Genomic DNA, 18,721 nt, shown 5'->3' with positions numbered 1-18,721 from the left:
TAAAAAAATCCTTACCAGAGCTTGATCAGTATTCCTGCCTTTTTCAAACCAAGAAGTGAAACAGGGGTCCTTAGGGTATAGCTGTCCATTTTTATGCCTGATTAAATTGTGTTTTTGTAAAAAATCTGACGGTTGACGGAAATCTGGGACACAACTTTGAGGGGATAAAGAAAAAAACTGATTTTAAAACAAAGATGATTATAATAGCATATTTTACTCTTATGTTATCAGTAACTATTGTTAGTTTTAGATTTTAAAGGTTTTTAACACATTTTTAAAATGTTTGAAGTTGTCAATTCTTGTCAAAGACAAGAGTGTTTTCTGGCACAGAGCAAATTTAGACATTAAAATAATCAAAGCAGGCAAAAATGTTTCATAAATAACATATACGTCATATATATAAATCCTTAAAGAATAAACATTCAACAAAAAAATGGAATTAGAGTCTTGGTGTTAATTATTAAAGGACTTTTTTTGGTAAGACATGATTTGTCCCAATTCTCAAGAATGGGTGAAAATTAAATTGAGACTTATTTATTCATCTGGCTAGAAAGTTTCTCAAAATCCTCCTTCAAATATATCTTTTGGCAAATACTTGATGATGTGAGTTGTTTTTATAGTTCCCTAATGTCAGAAGAAATACTGTACTGTACTGTACTGTACTGACGTATGGGTCATAAGAAGAGCAAAAATAGCTGAAAGGAAAAAACAGATAATTCATAGAGCCAGCTCTCACCGTAAAGGGGGTTTTGCTTTTTCCAAGAGATAATTGGAACAAGACCAATTGACCCCAGTAACCTCCCAGTAAACCCAGCGCCTGCCTGCCTGCCTGCCCGTCTGCCAGTTTTGTGTCCAGGAGGTTGAACGAGCTCATTATTATCACTTCTGCTAATCCTGAGCCGTGCTTCTCGCCCATACGGGGCGTTTTCTCTTTAAATTACTGTACAAAGAAGAAAAAAAAAAAGAAAAGAATTGCAGCTCGGGAACCCCAAGCTCTCTTTGAAGAAGGATTTCCAGTGTTTTAAATCGCCCATCACCTATATACTGTTTTCACAAACGTGTGGTTTCTCTTTGTGTTTGCTCCATACTGACGGGCTGGATTGTTCAAAGACGTTAATTTACAGTTGTTGGAATTGGCACTTGACAAATAACTAAATAAATAAATATATAGAACAACATCAGTAGCTCTTAGGATGCCCTTCTGCGTGAGGCAACGTCCCTCTCGTCTCTGGCCGCGTTGTCTGCTTCGCATCAGCTCACTTTGATTTCCTGGAAGTTCAAGAGAAACACGAATCCAACAGCGGCAGCATCGGCGGCAGCGGTTTTTTTTTTTCCGGAGGAAGGTGTTTTTCAGGGCGCGCGTGTCGCTTACAGCAGGTGCACAGGTAAGTCAGTGTGTTTATTGTGTGTGTAAATATTGGATTTGGGTATGCGTCTGAGCTGTTGCTGAGTGTGTGGTTTAGTCCAGCGAGAGCAGCGGCTGCATGTTGTCCTCTTCGCTCTTGACTTTGTCTGGTCGCTTCAGGACGCCGGGTTCCACCACCGACTGAGACCTGCACGGAGACACAGATCAAGATAATCAGCTGATATGCCTCATATATGCAACTACATGCAACTGAGTAATCAAGTGAGTTTGTTTTTTAAATACGCAGTATAACTGTCAGATAATTTATGAGTGACTTGTGATTTGTTGGTAATTGGCAGGCTCTGCTGACAGTCAGCAGTCTGAGCTCATCCTGCTGTTTGTCTTCCACAGTCTAAATGTCTCTGAGTGAATGAGTCAGCTGGTGTCACATAGTGGTCAAATAATTTACTGTCACAGTGAATCAGCCTGTGTTGTGGCCTATAGGGGGGAATGATACTCTGCGAAATGTCAAACATGCTCACAGCAGCACACAGCACAAAAAGTCCTTCACAGTTATAAAGACACTTAACTTTGTGTCCACAAACATTATAATTTAACCATTACAGTCAGATAATATTAGATTTTGAAGGCCAGTATAACTGATTTGCTTTTAGGGCTGTCACAATCATGAAATTTTAACCCTGTAACACCGTTTGTATAATCAATACTTTACTGAAAAACCTGCTGTATCAATCTGAGATGTGTCTTCTGCCCTCTGGTGGATTATCAGTGAACTGCAGGCAGCAGGAGGCCTGTGAGTGCAAAATCCAACATGGCTGCCTTCATGTAATGCCATGTTATTAGCTCATTTTGAAGAAGTTACGGTAAGAATAACAATTGCATTATTACTAATATTTAATATGAATATTTACTTTATTGAAAGAACTTAATTACTTGATATTTTGTACCTTATTTTATAGTAGAAGCGTGTTGAAAATGTGTATCAAATATGATACAGCAGGTATGTCAGATAATTTATCTGAAAATCCCTCAATCTTTATTCTGCTAAATGTCATGCATGGTGCAGTCTGCTTTATACTCACAACAGTCACAAATACACTGTAAAAATAAACAATTAAAGACTGAAATATAATCTTGTGGAAATTGAGATATGATATGTTTCTTTATAAATGCAACCTGTTCTCATTACAGTTACTTGGATGTTGCAAACAATTCTTGAGCACCTCTGAACACTGACTAATAATTGTCTGTTTAACTGAATTTCACTAAAACAATTCCACAGCTCTCATGAATCTGTATATTATATTGACAACTAAGTTTTTTGTTGACGACCACAAGGTGGAATTAAAATGTTCCTGTCTGAAGGAAAGTGAACTGAACCAAGTGAAATGTGCCAAATGTTCCTAATGTAATGTATGTCCCAACGTAAAGAAATGCTAAAATATTAAATGGCATTTAATGTAAAACACAATCAAAATATTATTTTTTATATATTTTTTTTTTTACTGTTATGGCACTTTCATTGGCATTATTACCTCCAAAATGAATGAAAAAGGAAAACAAAGAATGTGAACTTGGTCACAAACATACTTTATGTGATTAATTTAGCTTAATCTTTTATATTATGAGGGATTTTACTATTTGTTGTATTTATTCTTAAATTTTTATCATTGTATTAATTTTGCTTCATAAATTACTTTCATATTTTCATTCTCAAAGAAAGAAATGAATATATTCTAGTCAGATGTGCTCATTTAGATCAATATCATCCTTTTTAGTCCAGTTAATGATGGCAGGTAGCAGGAGGACGGAGACGAAGACAAGAAAAAAGATAAAGAGATAAAATCTGCACATTGGCTCCGTCATTATCTCGTGTGTTTACACTAATTATGCAAAGATAACGTAATTACTTTGACAATATGTTGATGTTCTGTTGGTACAGGGACATTTTGCAGGCAATTACTTTGTTTAACAATTTTTTTTACATTTGTATCTAGACATGCTCTCATTTCCTGCACAGGAAGCACAATGTTAGTTTGTTTTGTCACAAATCTCTGGCTCAAATCCCTGCAGCAGCTGGGAATATTTTGAGTGAGGAAGATGTGTTGCATATATAAAAGTGAAAATAATTGAAATTAAATTTAACAGATGCAGAGATGAGCTGACCTCTTCATGGTCTTTGGGGACAGGTTTTTCTCCAGGTCTCTCTCCAGGTCTTGTACAGACAGGGTGTAGGACTCTGGACAGTAGTCGGTCTCCTCGTCGTAGGCGTGGTCCAGCAGCGTCCGCGCCCACGTGCCCATGTCGTACGGCGGCATCATCCCGCCGAGCTCCGATGGCAAGATCTCAGGATGGATCAGCTGGTGGAGGCTGTTCAGGTTGTTGCCGTGCATGAAGATCTGCAGAGGAAGAGGAAACGGAGAGAGAGACGGTTTAGACTGGCCAAATGTCGGAGGAGGGACTTTTCTTTTAAATCTTCAGATTCAGATTCTTTCTCAGTCTTTTGAATAACAAAGAACACAGACTGAGGAGCTTAACTTCTTTAAATCCATAAATTAAAAAGCTTTTGTGCAGACAAAAGACTCTTACTTTAAAATCCTTGTTCCCTAATAAATCTGAATTAAAACTTGGAATATTATTCTAATACTTAAAGCTAATATATTAGCCTGGGTTTTAGGTTTTAGGTTTTCAGGTAACTCAGTTTATGCATTCCTACCAAGGTTCATTTCAACCCTGGGGCGAGACATGTTAAGTGATAGGTGTGGTGGTCCTTTCAAAGGAAATTTTGAGCATCAAACACTTCATTTCTTGCATCTGGTGATTTTTTATGCTCTAACTTGTGCCTTTAATTCAAGAATGCAAAGTTTGGCAGGCTTAGCAACAGAAACCGAGGGGGGCGGAGCTTAGCAAAGCCTTACCCTCTTCCTGGTCTTGTCTTTGAGGAAGGGTCGTATCACGGTGTAGAGAGCGTGGATGTACCAGGGCTGGTTCACAAAGTGGATTCCTCCAAATCTGGCAGGAAAACTGTCCTGTTGGAAGAAGAAACAAAACAGGTGAACGCAGGTTAATCCCATCCAGCTGATCCACGTTTTCGTTGTTTATCCACGGATTCAACAGACGACATTAAGGTCAGTGCCTTAAAAATAGATCCAAATTCAATATATACGTCTGTATGACGCATTTCATAACCAGAGACCTAACCTAACTTGATCGTTAAGACTCATGAAAACTAAGATTTATAAACTCTGTGTTTTAACAGAAATAATAAAGAGCCAGTCTCCATCAAGAGCATCTCCTTTGAGTTCCAGCAAAAGAAAAATTACCTCTGTGAGTTTCCTGTCCCTTTTCATTAGATTAGTTTTGTAAATGGGCTCTAATCTCATAGTCAGAGGGAAATGGTCCGGTCTATTTTGGAGTCGCCGCAGCACAGCGCCGGAGGGAAATGAGTCCTTGTTCATGCAGGTTAGTGTGTGGAGTCTGGGTCTGACATGGTGTTTCCTAGAACGCTGGACACATTTATGATAATTACACTGCACTGTGTGTGTGTGTGTGTGTGTGTGTGTGTGTGTCTGTGTGTGTGTGCGTGTGTGTGTGTGAGTCATGATTTGGCTGCGGTCCAGCAGTATGGTGAAATTATATTCTGACATAACAGAGCTGGCTGCTGGAGAAGGCTCGGGGCAGACGTTTATATAAAAACTGTTAGCAGAGTGTGGGAGAGACCGACACAGTGAGCGTCTCTGAGGTCGGGCCAGGTTTGTTAAAAATAGGGTTTGACCGATATGAAACAGAAATGCCCGAGTCGCTGCTACTGGTTTTGCTTCATTAACACGGATGTCGGCTACCAGACTGACCAGAGAAAGACACTGTATCTGGACATCTACGGCCATATTTAGAAGAAATGTGAGGTGGATATTCACGATTCCAGAAGGATTTTGGAGATAGCGCTTTACTCATGCCTGAAAAGTTGAGCCTTTCGAGGCCCAATGGTGACAAAATTCTTTCCAAAACCGACCTGAACCTGACCCTCATTAGCATATTTCAGCCCGGACTCGATTACAGCCTGACATTTTTCTTAGCAAGCTTCCCTCTCTGCACCAAACAGTAGAAGTTTTCAGTGAAAGGGACAAAACATGCAGGGAATGGCACTGGCAATGATTAATTGGAAAGAAAAATGAAAATAAATAAATGAATTAATGAATCAATACAGTTAGGCTCGACCCAACCCAAACCCGTTGGGTCCCGTCGGGTTCGGGCACAGATCTCAAGCTCTGTTTAGTGACCCTCTGAACTTGCATGAAGCACCACACTAACATGCTATTTAGTACACTAAAACAGTATGTTAGACTTTTTTTGTATGTCCAAAACCTTAGTATTAAAAAAATCAATTGTATGTGAAATGCATTGGACGCTACACTGGCAAATATATCCCATAATGCAACGCAGTAGTGTTGACAACAAGAGAGCAGACAGTGATCAGTGTAGCTCTGTGTGACATCAATAATGCTTCAATTCAAATATAAGTAAGGTTTCACTTTGCTCGGCGTAATATATTTCTTTCAAATAAGTTTATTACAGGCACAAGTTACCATGGTTACATGTCTCCTATTGGTGAGAAGGGTCTCGGAAAGTGACATTATACAAATTGAGCAGTATGTCCAGAAGAATCAATAGTACTTGCTTTGGGTATGTAGTGCATCAGTTCCCAGCCTGGGGTCTGCGACCCCCTGGGGGATCGGCAAAAATCACACATCTGGGAAGGCATCTTTAGAAACTATTTAGAAAAAGGCAGGTACTTTCAAAAAACACTCTGCAGGTGATTGGATGAACCATCTGTCCATCATGTCTAAAACGGGCTAACTCCAACCGATCAGATCACCGCTTCCGACGCTTTGCACTTTCGTCACATGTAAAACCACGTCCATAACTGCCAGTAGTCCCTCCTAGGATGCTGATTGGCTGCACCACTTTTGGTGCAGATACAAACGGATAACCTGAAGCTTGGAAAGATGGATTTTCACATGGTTTTGTAAAAATCCAGCTGCTTTGTGAGGTGAGCACTTTGGATCATGACAAGGTTTTTTAAAAACAAATGGCTGTATTTTAAAGATAGTTGCTGCAGATGTTCCTGCTCCTCAGAGCATAAATTCTTCCTGATCCTTTCTGCAGCGCCACCATCAGGCGCTGGAGAAATATCACACTTTGTCAACACAGGATGTGTGTTTTTCTGTCTCATGCACATTTGACAAACAGACACGCTTCAATTTAAATCAATCCAGCTGTCCCATATGCCCCAGAGCATATTTTTACTCTTCAACTCGATGCTCTTCTAACTAATGCATCTAACGACATGACTGTAACACACACAGACACACACCACAAACACAGAGCCTTTCTATTTTGGAGACATAATGAAATGTCCTTTCAGTGCCACTCTCAGGTCAAAAGTTCAACTCAGTGCTCTAAATATCTAACGGCTGGTTTACCATTAAATTTATAGATGTTTCCTAAAAGGCTGAAGCCTAACAGACTGTTCTGACCCCCTGACTTTCCCTTTGCTGCCGTCATTTAGTCCAAATTTGCCACTTGTACATTGTTAAAAAGGAGAATGGAAAGCCACTCAAACAGGCATCTATTAGGGATCGATCTTTTGGAAAACAAACCTTTTCTGTTGCAAGAACAGTCCACAATGCAATTAGGTTTATTTGTCAAAAAATGTTTGGAATGAAATATTGCTTCTATTTCTATGATGAGCACGAAAGGAAGAAAAAGAACAGAAAAAGAAGAAGAAAACAAATGGAGAAAACACATATGCAGCCTGCAGCCTGCAGAGCTTCCTTGAGTCTGGGGAGGAGAGGGCAGGAGGGAAACAACTCGCTTCAACCATAGATCATACATTAAAAAGGATTTCAACCTATTTTAATATACAGACTTTTATTTTTGCACATGCATATTGCTCCTTTAATTAGTATAATTGGTAGCACCTGTTCTTATTCTACTATTTCATGTTAGAAAATGTCTGTATTGGTGGAAAATCAGCAGGTTTCCAAATGGTCAGCGGTAAAGAGGCTTGTTTTGGTTAAAAGTGCAGCCGGTCAGACAGCCCCTCCTCCTCCTCCTCTTCCTCCTCCTCCTCCTCCGCTCAGCTGTCAGATCTGTCTGACTGTGAACCTCTGGCCTGCCCTCTGCTCTCACACACACATTCTCACTTTGATGAAGGGACCTGCTGCATTATACATGAAACACAGGAACTGGAATCTGAGTTGCAGAAGGAGGAGTAGGAGAAGAAACGGGAGCTAAAGGTTTGATCTGCTCACACCCCAGTGATGTCTGCAGGAGAACAACACAAGCTAAAGGAGATTCGACAGGGAATGAAAGATGTTTAGGAGCAGGGAGGTGGAGGGAAGCTTTAAAACTTTAAAATTATCTTTGCACAACATTGTTTTGTTGTTTTATTACGGCCAAGATGAAAAAGTCTGGGTTCCCCTGTGTGACAGCTCCCAGTGATAAGAGGACTGATGAATGATTTAGAAGAAGAAAGACCATTATTACTTTTTAGATGCACCATTGTTTTCCTCCCACAAGACTCTCAGGAGGCTCGGAGCGTGTGCAGCGAACGAGGACAACAATAAGCCTCACTCATATTCAGTATATTGAAGTCAATATTTATATTCTTCCACAGTCTAAGGAGCAGATAAATCATCCTGAAGGACCAATCAAGACATGTCTGGCATCACATTATTCATATTTTTATTATGACTTATCTTTCCTAATACACCACAGAACCCACAGTTAATCTAATAACCCCTATAAGTGTCTGTAAGAAAGACAAGAGGATATGGATCAGTTAAACAAGCACGAAAGAAATAGATAAAAGTTTTAGACTGATTAATTTAATCTAAAATAAGTTCTTATCAGAGTTTATAAAACTAAGTTTAAGATTAGTAAATCAACCAGATTTGAAATTAAGCAGACATCTGTTGCACAATTAAAAACTAATCTCAGTTAGTGATGTAAGCCAATATTAAATAAAGTTTAAGCAACATAGAGATGCTTGCTTACTCAAAATAAAATAAATAAATAAATGAAAAATAAATTTGAGTGCTGTCAGGACCTTGTAACTATAAAAGAGGGAGGAAACCGTTACCTTTAGCCTTATCTATAACACAACGTTGCACGGTTTGGCAGCCAAAAAGATAAAAAGAGAAAACTAAGTTATATTCTTTGCTAGCTAGCTAAAATGTTAAAAAGAAATTCACATTATATTGTTTGTGAGTTAGATAAAACTGTTATATTGTTTACTAGCTATTAAAAACAACATTATATTGTTTGCTATTGGGATGTGTCAGATGTGTCAGAGTGAGGAAGGAAGGTGGGAGATGTGACGTAACATTAAACGTAACATTAATAAAACTTTATTTATTATCTTGTCCATGAACGTGATTTCTGTCTGAGTCAGGTTTAGATGTCAGACTACTACGTCTTTCGTTACTGTGTTAATGTTAGAGAGATCCCTGTGGAAGAAATTTCATATTGTGCATTAAAGATAAATAGGAAAGGAGAAAATCCCAAGGCTTTTTATAAATATATACACATATTTCCTTTTTGTGATTTGATCTGAAATTGCAAAATGTGTTACATCTCTGTGAATTCAGATCACTGCTGCAGAAAGTTTGTTTTCTCTCCTTCTGCTGGAGTATTGATTTGTTAATTTTATTAAATCATTGATTTAGATTCATTTCCAGAGTTTTAGAAAGGTCTTTGGTTGTTTAAGGTGCCCTTCGAGTTATTTATAGGATGCAACATTTGACCTTATCTTTTTAGATTATTTTAATTCATGATTTTATGATTGTATTTCTATTTAATTCTGATTTGTGGCACCTTTAATTATCTAGGTTACTCATCTCGTGTTACTGACTGACACTGTAAAATTATTATGTGAATAAAAAAGGTCTTGAAAATCATTACAAATTTGCAAAACACACAAAAAAACAGCAAAAACAAACAAAAGTTGCAGATAAGTCTGATAATCAAACATAATTTGGCAAGAAACCTCAATCAAGTTGAGAAATTTTAGTTTCTTTCAAACTAAAAACTACTTCTGGGGATAGTTGGCAAGTACACAACTCAAATATTCATTAAATATAATCTGCAAATTCCAGGAATCAGTCACTCAAAACCACTTCAGTATCTTCTTTGATTTTTGGATACTGGAGACGAGAACCGGCTCTAAACAAATGTGCGACTGCGGGGATTTATTTTTGGGCTCTCTCTGCAGGTCGCTGCTGAGCGTGTTCAGTTACAGTAAAAGGTTGAAAAGAAGTAAAGGCGACAGAAGAAAAGTCTGTCAACACCGACAGAACCACACGTGGAACCATTTTCAAAGAACGTAGTCAGTTTATATACAGACACATATTTTATCAAAATGTGTCGTGTCGCCTCGTGTCGCCTTCCCTCCTCCCCTCCTCCCCTCCTGGGAGCCTGTGGCTTCACTGAGGAGGATAAACACATTAGGAATGATTTTCGCTTCGGGTTTGCTGTAGGAAAACGGCGCCCACCTTCTGCTTTGTGACCAGCAGATTTTCCTCTAAATCTGACCTGGAGCCACGATGTGTGAAATGCAGTAAAGAAGCTGCCAATCTTGTTGGTGATGGTCTGTTTTTTTCCTGCCACAGTGATGACACTAATGACTCAAAATTAATCTCTTTATTGTTTTAAAATGAGGAAATAATATCTCAGTGGTGGGGTGAAACTATTTATCTGAAATTTAAAAATCAGAACAGCTTTACTGCGGTAAGTTTGGGTACCAATATTTTCACTTCATCTGATGTGTTTCTGTGCTGGGAAAATAATCATTGGGGCGCTGGGAACGTACAGTCGGACGTAGAACCCTGGAAACATAGAATCTTGGGAACATAGGGCACTCAGAAAATAGGACCGTAGGAACACGGGACCTTGGGAACGTAGGATCTTAAGAACATAGGAAGCTCATATCATAGGACCTCAGGAACATGGAATCTTGGGATCATAGGGCCCTGGGAACATAGGATCTTGGGAACATGAGATCCTGAGAAGATAGAATCCTGGGAAAATTGGACCTTGGTAACTTAGGACATCTGGAAAATAGGAGCTTAGGAACATAGGATCTTGAGAGCAGAGGACCCCAGGAATATAGGACCTTGGGAACACAGGATCTTGGGAACATAGGACCTTATGGGACCTTGGCATCATAGGACCCTAGGAACATAGAGTCTTGGGAATATAGACCTTTGAGAACATACAGCCCCTGGGAATATAGGATCTTGGGAACATAAGACCGTGAGAACATACGACCTCTGGGAATATAGGATCTTGGGAACATAAGACCGTGAGAACATACGACCTCTGGGAATATAGGATCTTGGGAACATAAGACACTAGGAACACTGAATACTTGGAACATAGGACCTTTGGAATATGGGACCATGGGAACATAGAATGCTTGGAACACAGGACCTTTGGAACATGGGACCTTATAGGATCATGGGTGCATAGAATCTTGGGAGCATAGGATTTTGGGAACACTGAATGCTTGGAACATAGGACCTTGGGAACATGGGACACTGAGAACATTGATTCACTGGATATAAATTGGACTTGAGAGCCTTAGAACAGCTGTAAGAGCTCATTAAAGTGAGGCGTGATGTACAGCACAATCTAACAAAACTCATTTACGCACATTACCTGACGTTACCATAGAAACAACCATCAAAATGATTCATATAAGCAACAATTAGCGCAATAAAATCAATTAGTCTTGCGACATAAAGGATTAAACCATTAGTGGCAAATAAAACTGCAGCAGGAGGGAAGGAACAAGGAGAAGAAGAAGACGTCTGTCAGGATGACAGCAGAGGTAATGTTTGTGTTACAACATGACAAACAGGAAGATGGAGAGGAGCTGGTCCGTGGTGTTTAAATTGGTTCTTATGGCTGAACCAGCTGAAGCTGTAACATCAGCTCGTACAGAGATTCAACCTGTGAGTCACCGGCTGCTCATTTATTATTTAGTTTATCAAATGGGAGCTGTGACAGCAGCACTGCGAGGCCGGATGGAACCAGATGACAGGAAGCAGATCCACATCAGCTCCTCACTGAGCCTTTATCATCCGCACAGTCAGAGGTTTACAGTAGAGGGAGAGACTAGCAGGTGAAACCAGGGAAGACATTCGAATTTGACTCGTCCATTAGTGACGGAAACACATGAGCTCTGCTGACTCATCAGCTGACTCGAAATGTCTGCCAGATGGCATTTCACAAATTTAATTTTTAATTCACATTTGTAATCTGGACCTTCTGCTTGTCAGAAGAACATAAAGTGCGCCTCAAACATACATGAAACCTTTTCTTTTTTTTCTGTGTCCCTGGCTCAGACTGCAAGGAACCTGAACGCAACACCGACAGAGATGTTCGGACGTGGAGTTCAATCCACACGGTGGATCATGTTTTCCTTGCAACCTAGGGCTGTGACCATATGGATTTTTTTTAACAGCAGTAACAAAGCTATGTATTACTATAATTATTATTATTGTTATTATTATATTTAATGAACTTTATTGAAGCATATATTCATTGGCAGAGGGAAAGCAAGCAGCAGACGAGTGACGATGCTGCTCATAGCGGAGCAGAAACTTAATCTTAACACTAAATTGTCAGTGTGACAGTAAATGTACATTTCAGGTTACAGTATGTAAGTTAACAAAATGCTGCAGCTTCTAAATAGCAAGAAAAGTCTCATCTGTTGTTTCCCAACTGCTGAAACAGTGACAGGGTTACCCTCAAAGTAAGCTAAGTTGGAAAGGCGACATGGTAAAACAGAATGCGTACAAAATATCCATTTTTCCATGTTGAAAACAGTTGTTTTAGTATGTCGTTAGCTGCTCATAAGCAATCCCAAGATGCTGTGTGTTGAGTCTGTCGATCAATCAGAGGCTGTGTTACTGGCTTGTGTGTCACTGATGTATTGCTTGGTCAATGTGCTGATTTCAACATGTGATTGAACCTTCAAAATAAAATTTGCAGTGATGATGGCAGGCATCATGGGACAATCACCTTGAGGTCGATGGGTGTCATTTTTTTTTGCCTGAGTAGTGGGTTGAATTTGCAACAAACCTGCCAATTTTGGTGAGTTTCCATCTTTTGGTTTTTGCTGCACAAATGCTTTTAGTGTAGAAATAATAATAAATTTAATAATAAATTTTCACCACAAACTTGGAATTAGAGTTTTATAAGTAATATTATTTTGGTAGGACATGATTTGTCCCATTTCTCAAGAACGGGTGAAATCTACTGTTCTCTCAAGAAAGACCTCAAACTCCGCAAACCAAAGAAAGAAGCAGCAACATCCAACATTTTTGTTGGACAGTGTGAGTCTTTCAGGACTCCAGCAGCGAGCGGCTGATGTTACAACATCTGACACGCGTCGCCTACCACTCTATATGTGTCGGGGGGTTGTGGTCATACATCTCCTCTCTCTTCGTCATGCTTTTTCATTCTTTCCACAGCACATCAGGTTGATGAGCTCTCTGTACTCTGCTCGGCTGCTGTCGCTTCTCATCCGCACAAGGATGAGTAAACGTGTCCTCCAGTGAAAGAAGAAAAAAAAAAAGAGGGGGGAAAAAGTGAGTTCAGAGAGAAAAAGACAACATCCATTCGAGTGCTTTTCTTTGCAGGATGTTAAGTGTAGCCTGGAGTGACGACACTGTTTTGCTGCCGGCTTGCTCTTTACAAAAACCACCTTTATGAGAAGACGGCTGACTGGAGCTAATGCTTGGAAAAAAAATAAGAAGGTAAATCAGTGACTCTGACAGAAAACAGAGCTGCTTCACTTTTCTGTGTGCTTCACTTCTGGTCACAACATCCACAAAAAAAATCAAACTTCTCTGATAAATTAAACCTTTTAGCTCACTTTTCCAAAGTACAGATGCAGCATTAATTCAACCTTGGACTCTTTTTCTCTTCTTTTATTTCTCTGAAGCATTTTATCCAATCTGTCTACTCAACATTTCTCCTCTTCCTCCTGCTGTTACTCCACATCCACTCAATATGTTTCCATCTGTCTGCACTCCCAAACCTTTTAACCAATCAAACCGATTCCCCCTGTTTTCTCCGTAGTCATGCTCAAATCATTCATCCCATTTGTTCCTTCCTGGGGTTGTATATTGCTCCAGTCGTATCTTTTCCGATTCGGGTGTATTTTTTGTTAACTAGAAACGTCTTTGGCTTCAGGGTGCAGCATTATAAATCCCCACAAGTCCCGATGGGTGTTTGATTGATGCGTTATGTGCACAGCATCAACAAATGAGTTGACGAAATTGGATCGAACACAGAAGACGGATTAAAATACATGCTGCATGTTACTGATTCCAGTTTTTTATTAAATCCTTGTTCTAATTGACATAAATCTTTTTTTTATTGTATTTTTGCACATTTAAGCTGCCATAAGTCACACAGGTTTTAAGTTTTACAGTTGTTATTCTCTGAGTTTTGTTTGCGAACATTGTATGATGGACCTTTTTATTACATAACAGACATTGTGACATTAAGTCAGAATCAAGGGCAGATATTTCATTTCACTGTTAGCTTAGCTCTTATCCCGACTTTCTTCCGAGATCATGGTCTGGTTGGGTCAAAGTCTGCTGTGCTTCCTATTCTCACGTTAATGAGTGTATTTCTGTCATCTATCATGTAGATATACCTGCTGTATTTCACCATCCGACCAATGCTTGATGAGATGTAATCTAGCTTTAGCCTCAGACATTTAGCATTCATGTTAAATCATGTGTGCAGCTGCTAGCTAAAGTTCTTTCTTGTCAGCTGGAGACTTCTCGGCCGACCACAGTTTTCCTCTTTGTCCTGCTGATGCTTCACGTCTCATTGCCTGCATCCACTTTTGTCTCCTTAAAAACTCAGTTTTTCAGTCCTGCAGCTGATTTCATAAACTCACCTGCATCATCATAAAGGTAAAATGCTGAAGGTTTTTTTCCCCAAAAAATTTCATCCGATTGCAGTTAAACTTGGAGTGAAAAACAATCTTTTCAGTTTAACTCTGCCTGCATGTTTTTTTTTTACTTTAGGAATGCAGAGGAGCAGAAATGTTTTGGGTGCTGTTTCCTCAGCGTGAAGGTTCGTCTCAACAGGTAAACAGCTCCAGGTGCACACAATTAGAACAAATAAGAGCAGATTACAAGGGAAAAATGTGTCAGCACAAAGACTCGAGGAACAGCAACATACGCCAAAATATTCTGCTTTATCACTAAATTAAATTAAGTAATTAGTCTTTATCTCATGGGTGGTTCCTAATGGTAACTTTCTTCCTGCTTGCATCAGAAACCTGCAGGTTTTTCACATATAAGGAAACATTTATGGAGTATCTGAGGCATCAAAAGTAACGTTAGAGTCTCACACCTGCCTGCCAGAGATTCACACTGAGAGTCGAGGCCATGCCAATTAAAGTGCAGCCTCTCCGACCCAGAGATCACACACGTGTTTAAATATGTGCGTGCATGTATATATATATATATATTTTTAATTTATGGTGCCTGTGAAGTGCTTTACTGTGTCTGAGCAGGAGTTTATCAAACTGTTTTAACCCTTTGATGCACAAACTAATGCACAACATGGATTTAAAACAACCTGCATTCATGCATTGTATTTCTTTGCTATATCTTTTGAAATCAATTAATTTCATCAATATCTTTTTGATTACAAAGCAATAATGTAATTTTGTAGAACAATTAATAATAGATTTAATCTTTGAAATCTTATTTGTCACACATAATCTACACATTTTACTGATGGTGCATCAGCCATGAAAATAATAATCTGCAGTAATCAGCCGTCTCGCTGCCTCTGTGAATTCTCCCAGCACAGTCAGACAATATTCTTTATTTTATGACTCCTGCTCAAAAGACCACAACATAACTCAACAATTTCAGAACATGTGTCTGCGGCTGGCCGGCTCCTGCAGCACACGTCCTCCTGGTCGGGTCAAAAAGTAAAGAAAAAACCAGGAAGAGTTCCTCTTGTTGTGGGAGCAGAAGTCATCTGAGGACCAGCTCACGACTGCATAAGAAGGAGAGAGTGTAATCAGGAAACCAGCTGCAGCAGCTGTGCTAATCAGCTCACCTGACACGACTCTCATGAGCCTGTTAACCACAAAGATATTTAATGAATACCTGGAATACTAAAGGATAAAATACTTTGTTTTTTTTTTTCAAAGATATAGTCAAGAAACACTCAGCCGTGCATGAAATGACATACGGGTCTGTTTAGACTCATGTTGTGCATTAGAAGAATTGTGATACAAAAAAATATTCCTATTCAAAAAAGTAAGACAAAACATGAAAATAAGGATTTGTGATGATGTGATTGAAAAACAGTAATTGGGGAATTTCTGAAATACTCAAAGATGCAACTGATTTATTGCAAAGATACAGAAAATACAAACTCAGTCAGGTCTTTTTAGACCCAGTTTAGACCTGACATTTTTTTCTCCATGATGTTTGTTTGTAAAATGGCACGTCGTTTCTGCATAAATCAGCACAGACATGGCAAAAAGCAAAAAAAAAAAAAAGAAAAGAAAAAAGAAAAAAGCCTTTCTGATGACTGACAAAACTACTTCAGACATTCAGGGCTCAACAATAAGATCTGCCTGGGGAAAGTAAAAGTATCGGTCAAGTAAATCTGACAACTCACTTACCCACCAAAGAGATAAAAAAAAGAGTTAAACAATAAACTAATTTGATAATCCGTTAATTGTTCAAGTAATTTTTCATCCAAAATGGCAGAAATGCTGTTTTCAGCAAATATAACAAATATTTTCTTCATATTTTTCTTCATTTATTATCAAGCTTCTGGACAAACTAATAAACCAAACAATGAACATAAAACACTTATAGCTGCAATGATTAATCTATTACTAATCAACTGTTAAATCAGTCTGCATCTATCTTGATAATCGATTAATCATTTTGAGTATTTTTTTAAGAAGAAAAAAGTCCAAAGTCTCTGATTTCAGCTTCTTCTATGTGAATATTTTCTGGTTTCTTCACTCCTCTCTGACAGTAAACTGAATATTTTTGAGTTGAGGACAAACCAAGACATTTGAGGACGTCGTCTTGAACATTTTTCACCATTTTCTGACCTTTCATGGACCAAACAACTAATCGATTAATGGACAAATCTATGATGACAATAATTATTAATTGCAGCCCTAAAAACACTAATATTAGGCTGAATAGTTTCATCATATAATTCAACAGTAATCATTTTATATCACTTTAATATTGTGATACTTGGATTATGTTACTGATTACATCTTTTAACAGGTAATTAGTAACTGTATCCCAACCCTGTTTATTATCAGATCAAACTGAATATCTTTGGGTTTTAGATTAACAAAACATTTAAAGAAACACCTTGGAAAGAAAAGGTGGGTATTTTCACTACTGTCTGACATTTTATAGTCTAGATTTAAAAGGACAATTAACTTTAATTGTTGCTGTTATTTAATACCTGCTAATAAAACAATTTTTATAGGGGCCGGTGAAAAAAACATTAATGTCGGACCCTGACATTGGCACGTTATTTACACGCCATTTTGCCTTGCAGCATGTTTTTGATTTTATGTGTTTGTCTTCTAGAAGGACGTCTCAAAAACCAGTTCAAATGTCTGTGACAGAACAAGAAAAACTTTATTTTTCTTTAATGTATTACAGGATTTTTCATGAGCAGCCAGGTTGCTGCTTCTCGTCTGGTGCGTTCATCCCGTGTGTGTGTGTGTGTGTGTTTGCTGCAGATGACCTGAGAGTCCAGATTGTGGGCCGAAGCTCAACAGATCTTGTCGTTCTGCCAAACACACGGAGGGGAAGCAGAGATCTGCAGCGACAGTGACCCTGCCCGCTTCGCCGCTGCGTCATGATTCCTGACGCCTCAGAGGAAGATGAATCACAGATCGATGAGCCAAACCGAGCCTCTGAATATTCAAACTGTTCCACCATTTCTAAGAACAATGCTGTTGTTTTCTGGTGAAGACACTTTCAACCAAACCAAATAAGCAGATCTGAATATTGGCAGAGGATATCAGCTGTTGGCAGCTTCCTTTAAAACCAGCTTCAAAACCTCCTATCAGTCAAACCTCGTGTAATCTGTTTCACTGAAGCGGGAGAGACGGCTGCTGTCTCCCTCCGGCTGCAGTTAAAAGATAAAAGGCAGAGAGGAAACAGTTTAAATCAATATGGCGGTGTTTGTTAAGACAAACCTGGTGTGTTTATTCACCACAAACGTGTTTATAGATTATTATTAGCACCAAAACTGGGAGGAAATCTGTAGAAGAAGGAAGAAGTTTATGTTTTCTGTTATAATTCTTGGCTTTATCTAATAAAATAAAACATTTTAAACCCATTTCCTTTTAACTAATTTCCTCATTTTAAAGCATATAATAAATTTGCTGTCTTAATTATACTGCTTGAGATAAAAAAAGGAAATTATAGAGTGCTTATAAACCTTTTATCATTTATTATACATGGTGATGATGATGATGATGATGATGATGATGAGGAGGAGGAGGAGGAGGAGGAGGAGGAGGAATTAGCGCTCAAACAAATCACAGCTCCTTTTTTTTATGAGATATTTCCCGAGTGATTACCTCTAAAGAATAAAAAAAACGCTGCCTGAGAAGATACAGTAGGTCAGAATCGACTTCACGTGTTTCCTGCAGACGTCGTCGGCACAGTTTTTCTCAGGAGTCCCAGTTATTCTGGAGGTGTCTGTGTGTTACGTAACAATGCTAATGCAGAGTAAATCCACAGCGAGTTCACTGACTGGATCTGGGCTACTGTATATGTTAATGTGCTCTAAATATCTGCACGTATTCAGGCTCTATAAGGGGACAGAAGCTCCCAAACTGAAAGGCAAATAAATGATAAATAATGCAAGTTATTTAGGAATGTTCCCTGATTTACATTTTTCCCAGAAATAAAACACAAAGCTTTACAAATAATCTAAATCACTGATTGATGTCACTACAGCTGCACCTAATGATTTTTTTCACCATTCATTGATCTGGTAATTATATTTTTTGATCAGTTAATCATTTAGTGTATAAAATGTCAGAAAACTGTTAATGATAACCATGGAGACATTTTGTTTGTTTTCTCTGTCAAAAGCTAAAAGATATTTGTATGTTAGATATTAGTATATAGTTTGACAAATTAAATAATTAATCGATAATCAAATTGGGACAGATGCACTCACACTTAAAGGCAAATAAATTACACATTTTGTCAGAAATAAACAAGGACAAAATTATATAAATAA

General features: G+C 38.6%; 1 protein-coding gene across 1 annotated transcript in view; it reads right to left on the bottom strand.

The window, feature by feature from the left end:
• Positions 1-656: 656 nt before the first annotated feature.
• The window catches only part of clvs2 (clavesin 2), a 40,045-nt gene continuing 21,980 nt past the window's right edge, over positions 657-18,721 (bottom strand). Inside the window, exons 3-5 of the mRNA XM_084737554.1 lie at positions 4,285-4,395; positions 3,533-3,765; positions 657-1,553 (exon numbers count right to left, since the gene is read on the bottom strand). Coding sequence (XP_084593680.1) covers positions 1,460-1,553; positions 3,533-3,765; positions 4,285-4,395 — 438 coding nt within the window. The 3' untranslated portion in view covers positions 657-1,459. The remainder of the gene's footprint in view (positions 1,554-3,532; positions 3,766-4,284; positions 4,396-18,721) is intronic.

Source organism: Lutjanus erythropterus, chromosome 15 (genome assembly GCF_056507025.1).
Source record: "Lutjanus erythropterus isolate fLutEry1 chromosome 15, fLutEry1.hap2, whole genome shotgun sequence".
NCBI lineage: Eukaryota > Metazoa > Chordata > Actinopteri > Lutjaniformes > Lutjanidae > Lutjanus > Lutjanus erythropterus.
The sequence above is the reverse complement of the archived record's forward strand: the minus strand, read 5'-3'. Positions and strand labels throughout refer to the sequence as shown.